The sequence below is a fragment of the Daldinia decipiens genome (assembly GCF_022478715.1).
Source record: "Daldinia decipiens strain CBS 113046 unplaced genomic scaffold F4813scaffold_33, whole genome shotgun sequence".
NCBI classification, from domain to species: Eukaryota; Fungi; Ascomycota; class Sordariomycetes; order Xylariales; family Hypoxylaceae; genus Daldinia; species Daldinia decipiens.
In genome coordinates, this window is record NW_026054576.1 from 340853 (window position 1) to 352318 (window position 11466).

The following is an 11466-nucleotide window of genomic DNA, read 5'->3' on the forward strand; positions in this document are numbered from 1 at the left end:
AAGAATATCTCGTGAGTATGAGTTTATAACTCCCCCTTTTTGTTTGCTTGCATCCACATAAAAGGACACGCCGATGCGGCTATGAGGCAGTGAGGCAGCTAACATCATTGTAAAACTTCCTGACCTTCCTTACATGAGTAGCTCAGGGGGCTCTTGAGATTAGTTCAACTGCCGATTCTGGATGTGTCTCGTCTTCTTATTCGTCCATGGCCTATTGTTCAATTATCCAATAGTGGACTCTGCCGGGGATGAAGGAAGCTTTAACGTGGCTTATACCGCGCTATATAACCTACTAGTTAAGCAGAGCAAATATATAAACAAACTTTAGGCGTGTATTATACCGGTTAGTTATTAGAAGATTCATAGGATTTTCTTTGCGGGTGTAATTGTCTTGAGAAAATAAACTAGGTAGGTACCTAGTTATTTAGAGTCATCGTCATCAGCAGTACACTAACCTAGAAATTCAGTCTTTTTTCTTTTCTTTATCAAGAAGCAGGGGCCTCCGGCATCTTGCGAGCTGGGGGGGTCTCAGCCGAGAATTGTGGATAATACCAAGGGGTTCGGCTTTGACGAAGTGGTCTAGCGTCGAACTGAATCGATATTTCTAGGTAGGCAGGTAGGTAGGTGAGATGAATAGGAAACCGAATATTTAAGGAAGCAAACAGGTATATATGTGAAACCATGAAAGAACCGTTGAGTTGTCCAATTTTCCGGATCTCTGACAAGCTGATTGGTGAGAGACTATGAGACTAACAAGTTAAAGATGCTACTAGTTTATACTGTGCCACCTAATCCGTACATCCCATTATGCTTAGAAGGATCTGGGCTTAGACCAGACAACCAGATCTCAAATGCCTGTCATTGACCTCTTTTTACATACACTTGTCACCTCGCTAATCTTACTTATATCAATACCGCTAGATCGGTAAATAACATAAGAGGTGGTAGCTAACATGTTTAAAGAATTCCGCCAAGAATGCTGCCAAAGTCTGTATCCACGAATTTTCTCTTAGACAACTTAAGGCATCATATCTTCTAATAATGGGACTTGACATGAAATTGGTATGTATTGACGCGCAACCGCCCGTGCATCCTATGTAAGACAAGATACAGATTCCTTGCCATTGATTGATTACATTAGTAGATGATCACGCGCCTTGGCGTAACGATGAGAGTCGTAGGCAAAGTACCTTAGGTAGGTTATATAGGTGGTGTTATGTGCATGAGACGGGTATAGATATCCAAACCAACCAGCTTGATCATAACGACGACAAACCATAGAGAAATGCCTGGGGCGTCTTTGCTTTTTTTACACACCGGTTACCCGGCACCCATTACCAGCACCATCGCCAGGGCGCCAAGCCAAACCAATTACCTAAAGTATATCGTAATCTTTGTAGGACAGAATATCCTTGATGTCCTACCGTAAAGCAGCGACCGCCTCTATACGCAATGATCTTTCTTGACCCGTTGCCTGAAGATGAGTTCTAGCTAGAACTTCTGCAGAAGAGATGAGACTACATCATGTTTAGCAACGTCTATCTCAATAGGTAGCGATGGGTAGCCTCACCCCTATCATAGCCACTAGGGACTGGCCGAATTCAATGGCAGTCTGAACATTCCTTGTGCTTGCACCAGGTACAATCCGTGTTAATGACAAAGATGCCGCCGCATTTGCAACAGTGAGCCGCATACATTGTGGATATGTTTTGTAATGCTCAATGTGAGGTTCTCGTTTGATGTTGATAAGAGTGTGATATATACAATTGCAACTGTCGCTTCTGATGCTTGGTTTCTTCTAAGAATCTGCTTGAAAGGAAAATTGTTGGAAGAAGTGTGTGCGAGACATCTGCGTTCTTCTGCTACGGGAGGCCGGACTGATATACACGCCGCAAGGGCGAGCTTCCCCGTCACAGTGGGAGAAGGGAAAAATCATATGTATGTAGAGCAGGCATATTCCGTCCTCAGGGTCCAGAAAACAAGGCGACCTGCGCGAGTCACACTAGGGAAAGCTACCCCGCATGGGATTACAGTTCGCGGAAGCGAATCATAGCTTGCGGATGAGATGCAGTAGGACCTAAGAGGAAAGGCTGAAGGTTGGGGGCTGATCGTGAAGGATCAACTGCGAGCGTGACCAGCGATTTCGCAGCCCGTCGCAGCCCGTCGCACCCCACGTTTCTTTTTTTCCCTTCCCCGGTGCCAGAATTCCTACTGGTGCATTCCATTCCCTTAGACTATCGCAACACCTAATCGCAAGGGATGAACTACCCGTATTGCTCAGAACGCCGCACACTGGTGGCGATGATGGTGACGACCGCTCAATTATTGCCACGGCCTCTCATTGGCTATGGTACTGCGGGAAAATTCGGGATTTAGAAGAAAGGCCATGGCCATTTCTGGGCAAAGGGAACGTCGTGCGGCCTGTACCGGATGATACCTATTCTGTATAAATGAAAAAACATACGGCAAAACGTGCCACCTACCTAAAGCTATCAGAATCCCGCAGCCGTATGGGAAAAGCCAAAACTCCGTTCGAGTCAATGTTCGTCATAGAATCTTATGCATGAAATAGTTACCTACCTACTCTAACCATCTTTCGATCTCGATCTGTTGTTCGGCTAATCTCGTGATCCTCATTGTTGTTTAATTACAATTCTGAGGGATGACGTTTGGGCCTTCGTGGAGAGACATTAGCTGTGCACATCGCCGTAGATCTGATCGTTCATGGCCTAAGTACTCTAACCCGGTAAACGAATCAATTGCTAGTTGTATTAGCGTGGCATTTACATATGTTTGATGGACTTTTCTCAAGTATTCGTTTACATTGCGTAGCGCTCTCTTTTGACGTAGTAATCTTGGGCTGGCGCGTACAGTTGCTTTGTCTGCAGATTTAATTTAGGTACATATCTTATTACATATTTTGTTAGCTGTCGTACCATACATGAACCGTTAGTCGCGTGGGATGACTATATTCTAACATGTCTGGTTAGGAAACCGGTGTGAGTGAGAGCTACGCGGTCATACTTCTTGAGACTTCTTCAATTATTCCTCGGCAACGAAGAGCTAAGCATTGAAAGCCCCGAGGGAGGATTCTTCAGCGGAGCAAAAGAGGTCATCTTCCAAAGTAAGATCGCATGATATAAAGTAAACAACTTGAGTACCTATGCCTTTTATTGGAGTTGGTTAAGGTAATAGCGATACTACCATATTCGACCCGGGATTCCAATGCTTGCCGGATGCACATATCATATGTGGTTCGCGTGTAGAGCCGGTTCTGTGCCGATATGATAGATGCGTGTTTGCAGGTATTGTGTCTACTTTTCGCGTTTGCCTGTCGACTGATCAATCATGTTGTTTATAATCCCAATGACCTCGTTTCTCAAGTATTAATATGTTTGGGCGTGGGTTTACATACTTGACCGAATATAATTTTTCTTTTCTAATTGTTCACCGATGCTCAGTGCTGTTTGCGCACTGCCTATGCATGATTATTTCTTATACTTCTTTAGTTGATCTACATGTTAGGTATTAAAGATAAATAGGAGAGGTACATAATCCACCTACCTACCTATACATACCTAGGTATGTAAGTACATAACATGTAGTCAGCCCTAGACGAAGTGGATCGGGGTGGACGCCGCAGCAAGTCATAAAGTTTATCCACGTAGTTGGAACTCGAAATGTCATATATTACCGCGGAGGTACCTACCGTGATTTCATATGCTTTTTTTTTTCTTTATTTCTTTTCTTTTTTTTTTTTCATGGGAAAAGAAAAGAATTTAAACGAGGTATCGGGTTGCCTGTGATATTTCGGTAGGTCATCTGTTAAAAAGGGGAGGTTTTCACCTAAGTTGTAATTAAGTCTTATATTCGTACGTTAGGTACTTGCTAGGTAAGCAAGATAAGAAGCATCGATTGGGAATTATAAACAGGGTATAAACACATTGAAACTGTTACAATGTAATCTAATGTCTTCTATGTAAATTTAAAGGGCGTGATATGACGGAATTATGTTCTAAGCGCTCAACTAATATCATAGTTATACCAAAATGAGATACGATAGATACACTAAAAGGACATTTTAGATCCAAGTTTCCACCGAACTACACTATATCTGATGCAAGGTACTCATATCGTACTATTACACTCGCCATTCTCCCTTTTAGGTCATCATCCTCTTAAGCAAATGGGAATTTTTTTTGTCAAACATCGACGGCATATGGCTCACTTTGTTCATCGCGAATGCTGGCCTATCGTCAACACTTTAGGTATTAAAACGATGTGAGGATAAAAGAAAAGAAAAGAAATAGAAAATAAAAGAAGCTTTAGACTGAAAACGGAATTGCGGATGCTACCCACCATTTCAGGGGAATACACACGGTTCCAGGGGCTAAAACCCCAACGCGGCTAAGCGCCAGGAACAGTAGTATGATTGGACCGCGGAAGCTTTGGTCAGAGGTTGGCGATAATGGGACTTAGTGTACACCAGCGTATCAATCACTTTTCGCAATTTGATATGGACCTATGACCATGGGGGCCCGTGTAGTTAGTTAGTGCGAGACTTCGTAATATATACTGTGTTTCTATGTACCTCCTACGGTGCTGGCATTCGAGTTCATAAGCTACCTATGTACGGATTACAATATACACGTTTGAGCGAGAGGTTGAGACGCCAATTCCTACGAACCCCTGAATTTCAGGTTGGGTCTTCCTCCTCGCGCTCGTCATCAATCAGCTTCAAGCATTTAAGCCTTACCGCGCCATTGGCTTTAAGATAGTACATGGATGATATCAGTCGATGGGAATCTTGTTTATTATGGTATAGGTATAGTAGAGAGATGGGTAGCTGAAAACTCCTAAAAAGATAAATTCCGGGTACATAGCAAAGAAGGGAGGCGTTTCGCCGAAACGTAATACATATAACAGGATAGCTGAGTGGCGGCGGCGTCTTCCTTGTCGTTCAGATGCAAGCCCAATCATCTGATCTGATCTGGCTGTTCGGTCCTCGGCGTGATTAGGTTGCGTTTTCCATGTGTGTGCACGACCCATTCTAGCGGGGAGATATGTATGTAGACGGGTGATGTGCCGTGGCTGCATTGGCCTGTCCTGATTGCTTCTTTTTCGCTTAATGAATATTCTCTCCCTATTCGGTTTAGGTAACTACTTGGACATCCGGGTTTAAATGAGGGCTACTTAAACGGACGCCATATGCAAATGTGTAGTTGTTTGAGATTAAGCCAAACGATTCCTTGAGATCTTCCCCAGCATTGAGAAGAGACCCGAACCGTAGATAGAACATGATGGGAAGTATGGGAGATCGCTGCAATCGAATAAGACCGTTGCATGACAGCTGAGCACTACTCTTTACTTTAGCTGTTGTGCAACCCTGATAAATGCCGCCGAATCTGATAAATGCAGGTATTCATAGGCCTTGTCTTTTGGTATCAAGTAGACTTATGTATGTAGGATCTAGATTACATACAAGTTTTGTATTTATTTTTCCTACATGGTAAAGCTACCTGTAAATATCCACCAATATATACATAGCAACAAGGGTCGCAAGAGCATTATGATCGTCGTGTTCTAGAAAAAGCCAATGTATATATATTAATTAATCGGGTTCTATTCAGATGATTCTTTCTTGTTGGCATTATATAGATACATGTAAGTTACAATATGTACCACGTTTAATCCTTAAAGAGTAATTGCTTCGTGTTGAACTGGAGAATAATACAAGATAGGTACGGATCTTATCGTGTAATAGTATCATGAAATTAGGATCCTAAGCTTAGCATAAGCATAATTATAATCTTTTAAACACTGTTTAATCTTTAAATATTGTTCACTTATGTTCTTCTTCAATTCAATTCTTCGCTTTTCGTTTTACCCGTGTCATCGCATGGTACTGTTAAAAATGATTGTCTACCTATGTAATCAATACCTGTGTAGTCTCTCCCGTGCGTACTATGTATGTACTTGAGGTATGCATGCATTTAGATAATCTATTAATGCTAAGAATCTAAGCTAAATCTAGTAAGACATGTGGGAAGCAAGGATATAATCGTCCAATAGGCTATCAGATAAACTATTTCGCTTTATAAATTTTCGAGACGAAAGTGACTTAGGAAGAGACAGTGCAATTTCTTAGGAAATACATAGACCAAGAATACCTAAGCTGTATACATATAGGTAGATTAGGTACCTGCACATGTACATAGCACATGTACCTAGGTACCCTTGTTGCCTGCACTTACGCCTATGCAGGGCCCTGCACCGTTATGCAGGGGAGGAGGGGCTTCTCTTCCAGGATAAGCTTCATTTTCAACGTTCTTGGCATTGATTATCCTTGTTCGTCACCCTCATTTTCCATCCACTCGGTTTTTCCCACTTTCGCATTGACTCGCCTAGGTACTCGTCACTCACTTTGTTTTTGTCTTGTCTTGTCTGATTTGGTTCTGGTCCGTGGTCCGTGGTCCGTGTTGAATCCATAGCGACCCTCGTTTACTTGTCTACTATTACCAGCCAGTCAATCTCTTTCGTTTCTTTTTTTTGCTTTCTTTGGCACTCGCTTTCCTTGTCGATTGTTCGTTCTCTGCGGCGACAATTCTCACCATAGTCACTCATTTCATCCCCAGCGACAAGGCGATACTCGAACTAATAGGCGGAACGATCGGTCGACTGGAATAATTGCAATAGGCCCCGATCATCAAAGATACTGCTCGTGGAAGATACGAAAGGGAAAAGGGGTGCTGAAGCAAAATACAGAGATTTGTTGTGACCCCCTCAGGTATTCGACGAAGAAGCAAGACAGCCGTTGCACAAGAACTTGAAATCATTTCTCATTCCAAGACCCAGAGTTCGGATCTCGCAGATTAAGCAGTCACAAAATCGGGTTCCAGCATTCGTCTGCCATCAGCCTATCCTACAGGAACCATTGGTCTGTTGTGTCCATCCGTGTGACTTTGAGTATTCTCTCCTTTGGCATCCATCGTATGCTGCGAGTCGCGGATATTCCATTCCAGGAATCCCCGCAGAATCTATTTTCGTTTCTCTCGTCCTCTTAGACCAGGTGACAACAGGATTGGCTCTTTTTCGAGAAAGAGGGACGGGGTCATCTCAGTTTGGTTGTCTGATCGTCGGCCGGCCCATGTGCATATTCATGCTTGCTTTCCTTTCGACTACTCAGGTTACTATCCAGGTTCCCCCATCAAATCTGTGAAACGCCCCGGACACGAGCCATCCCGTCTTCAGGTAAGCCCCTCCAATACCTTTTTGGAAAGCATTTTGCAACCTCTTCCAAGGAATTGTTTTTACTATTCCGGAAATCAGGATTATTGGAACATCTGCCAGTCAATTTGCATTTCACGCGGCACCTCCTGCATCTAAACTCTCAAGCACGTCTGTGTCCGCACCGACGATGCAAGCGCAAGCCCCTTAACCTCATCCCCCACACGATATCAACATCCCCAACTCATTTAACTAATTACATTTCTCCTTTATTGCAGGCAGGAATCACTTTGTGCTTCCTGAGTCGACTTTCCCGTCTTTTCGCACTACCTAAATTTAATAGGGAACCTCGAAATAAATTCAAACCTAACCAGAGTCGATCACTTTCGGCAATTTCACTTGCTTTCATTAATGGGATAAGGAGCGTGATACTATCCCAGCATCTTATATCTTAACTTATCTTCCATCATATCGAACTGGTTTCTAGTCGTAACTAAGAATTTTTCACCCGAGAACGAAGGACGAACGCCGGTATAATCCACAATGAATCGCTTCAGAACTAAGAAGAAGGTCAAGGATGACATTTCGGCGCCCAGGCCTTCGCAGGATTCTGAATCGTCTATGCCATTCCGGCCGTTTAGAAAAGGGAAAAAGGCCCAAGAACCAGAGAAGGTCGAGATCGATATTTCGGCCGCCCTACCATCCAATGATGAATTTCGTACGAGTTTGTTAATGACCGGTCTCTCAGCCCGATTCTCCATGCTACGGGAGCAGGATGATCCAAACACCAAGATCGGTAAGGCCAGCGATGACAGCGTTCTTTTCCCTAAGCGGCAGTCTAGGTTGGATTACGGTGGCTTTCGTGGTTTGGGGGATATCGCCGAGGTTGAATCGATAAGAGCAGCAGCTCCTTTCGCTAGGAAGGCCTCTTTTAATTCAGATGATGCGGACTCGTTAAAGGCTAGCAGTGTCATGGGACGTTCCAAACCGACTGAGGGTAACAACCTATTTGGCGGGCGCCAGAAGATCTACAAGATTCCGGTTGGTACTAGTTCGTCGAAAAATCTCGACGGCGGAATGAGCGGGCGAGCCTTGTATGATGACGATGTCGCCTTGTCTGCTTTTCAGCGTTGGAGGCAGGCAGAGAAGGAGCGTAAATCCTCAGAGGAAGACAGGGACGAAGATGAAGAGAGGAATTCAAGTTATGCAGATGCGGATGCCCTCCGCGCCGATTCGCCAATGCTCAGTAATTACAACCAAAAAAGAGAAACATCTTCGACAACATCATCCACCCCATCATTAGCTAGGAACTCGACCGCTGCAACATCAATAACCTCTTCTCAGCGGACTCCTTCTCTGATGGACTGGCAACCATCAACTAGCTCCACTACTGCTGTAGAAAGGAGCGTGACACGTGCCAGGAGACTATACGAGTCTGGGCTAAACAATGATCTCCATGAGCAGCAGTCTTCGGCCCTTTCCCGCATCGACACTCTAACACGACAGCGTACTTTTGGTACTCTGACGCCTGATCTGGCCCAGAATTCGCCATCGCCTACGGCATTTGGATATGTCGATCGGTTTAGCAGCGAGCGAAAGGTCCTGGCAAAGTCTAGCGCGCCGAACTTGCGATCCATGAGCCCTCCCGTCACCGCCTCTCCTACCGGTACTCCGGACCCCGGCGATCGTGTGACTAGCGCGACCGATATGCGATCAAATTTTGGAGGGGCGCCGCCGCTGAGCCCCCCAATGAGCGAGACGGAGGAAAATTCGATACTTCAGATTCACCCTAATGATCTAGGGAAAGCTACTGCACTCGGAGTCTTCCAGAAGCCCCTACAACCATATGACGAGTCTAGATATGCTCAACGGCAATTACAACGACAGCAAGGTCGGGAAACGCCCACGCAAAGATCTCGGGATGACTTGAACGTATCTTCTGTAACTAATAGATCCAGTTCATCATCATCTGGAACAAGAAGAGAATTGGAGCCCAAGGTTTATGTGGCGCCCACCGAAACCGGGTCTGCGTCGATGGAGCCTGCAACGTCATTCTTGGCCGATCCTAATGACTCGGATTATTCTCCTGCTGCGTCGCCTAAGTCAGGTGCATCTCCTCACGTCTTGTTGAGACGTCCATCGGACCGCCAACATCCAGCTCTTCGTGACTCCACGAAGTTGACAGAATCCGAGAATCAACCTATTCCCGGGGAGAATTCGTCAATGTCACCAAATTCGAAAGGTATCTCGCCTGCGGATTCACCTACTCTGGGTCCGGCTCCTGGAGCTGGTCTAAGCGGCATGGTACGGCAACACTTGCGAGGCGACAGTAATGCTTCGTCAATTTACGGCCTCGCTCCCGCTACGTCGGGTCTAGAATCTCGTTTCCCCGCGGGCCCAGAAGATGCGCAATATTTCCAAGGATCAGGAGTAAATACGAATCCATGGGAGCTGCCCGACGTGGTCCGGGATTGGACATTGGATTTAGATGTCAACGAGCCAATGCTAGACGTTCAATCTCGATCGTCTAATGTGCCTACCGCCGAAGAATTTTTGGGCAAAAGTACCAATGCAATTACCGGTGACGACCGAGACGAATTCGCCAGTCAGCTAGCAGATGGAGCACGCCGAGTACGTGAACGATTAACTACGTATGTTGAAACCGACAGTCGTTCTTCCTCGCCTCGCCGGTCGGAGGAGCCGGTAGATGTAAGGGAACAGGGATCCAATACACGGCAAAAGCAAAATGGGCTAGGTCATCTACATTCAAAGAGCAGCCGGGGATCGCTAGCTGACCGAAGCCGGGAGCCTTCTCAATCCAAAGCTATGAAAATGCTTGGTTTCGGGGCTTCAAATGGCTCTCAAACGGCAAGCTCGGCGCGGGAACATGATCCGGAGCAGCAATCAACGGAGAGTGATTCTCATGCCGGACTTCGAGCATTCAGGCAGGCGAAGCGTGAATTACAAAAGATGAAAGAAGCAGACATGGAAGTTAGACATCAAATACAGTCTCAGGATCTTGCTCTGGACACCGATTCCGCACGATCGACACCAATTAGACAACTACCCTCCGGACAGCGATCCCCCGAACGTGAACGGAGACCACCGCCTATATTTTATCAGCAGCGGACATTCAGCGAAGAGGGAAAGGAGGTACAGGCCCGAGCATCCAGAGGACAGTTAAGGAATGATCGCGATAGAAGTGGTTCGGACTCCAGCAACGACGGGCGGTCAAATGTGCAGCCCACGCGGAATCTTCAAATTAGTTCCAGTGGAACCGCGGCACGGCCTCCAATGCGCTCCCCAGGTCTCCCCGGTACGGACATCAAAGGGTCACCAATCATGCCACCACAACCGTACCCAGGGTCCAAGAAATCTAATCCTGTAGCCGCTAGCAACCTCCGCGTACAGACATCTCGCGGTTTCGAATCGAGCCAGCCCTCGCCTATCTCTCCCATGCCATCACCGTTCGGCCGTAATCCGCCGACCTCGGGTACAGTCCCTTCGCCCCGCTCGGGAGCATCCCCAAATCGCGGCTACGAGAATGCAAGTCCGACTACAAGTGATGGTACAAGACGCAAAATCAAGACTAAGGACATTTCAGATCCTACATTCGTCATGTCGACTTCCCAAGTCCCGACCGTAGCCCTGTCAGAAGCCCCACAAAATATATCTCGCAGCAACAGTCGGACTGCGCCGCCTTTGCCCCCTATTAACCCGAGACGAAGGCAAGATTTCTCCAGCACTCGAGCTGTCTTTGACAACTTGAGCCGACGCAGCGGTAGTGGCATGGAGGCAGAGGCTCTCGACCGCAAACGCCTCCGGCCGGTAGCATCTGATGCTTCAGGACTCCAATCGAGAGCTCATAACAACGCCCCCCCTAATAACGCAGATCTTCCTACATCTAGGAGAGCCGTGACCGATGGTGGCAAAAACCCTGGCATGGGATTGCCGGGTGGTATGATATAGTTGGGAGCAACATGCCGAATCTTTTCTTTAACCTAGAACCTTGTTTAATTCCAAATCAAAACGGGCCGACCCTTGAGCATTCACGAAATGTAATGAGATACCAATTCCAGATTCTTTTTTCGCTCATCACGAGGTTATGGGACGGTTGTATATTTTGTAAATTTAACTTTGTCCTGCGCATCACGCATTTGCGTTTCCTTTTATGGTGGACAGACTTACATGTTGCTTGCTTATCGGGCTGGCCTCGGAGTTGAAGCGGATACGGGGGAC

The 11466-nt window shown here is 46.1% G+C and overlaps 1 protein-coding gene across 1 annotated transcript; it reads left to right on the forward strand.

Annotated features, from left to right (window-relative positions):
- Positions 1-7176: 7176 nt before the first annotated feature.
- Positions 7177-11297, forward strand: F4813DRAFT_193824 (uncharacterized protein). The gene is made up of 2 exons (XM_049239467.1): positions 7177-7251; positions 7506-11297. Exon 2 carries the CDS (start codon positions 7771-7773, stop codon positions 11194-11196), a length of 3426 nt encoding a protein of 1141 aa, XP_049096942.1. The 5' UTR covers positions 7177-7251; positions 7506-7770; the 3' UTR covers positions 11197-11297.
- The last annotated feature ends 169 nt before the right edge of the window (positions 11298-11466 follow it).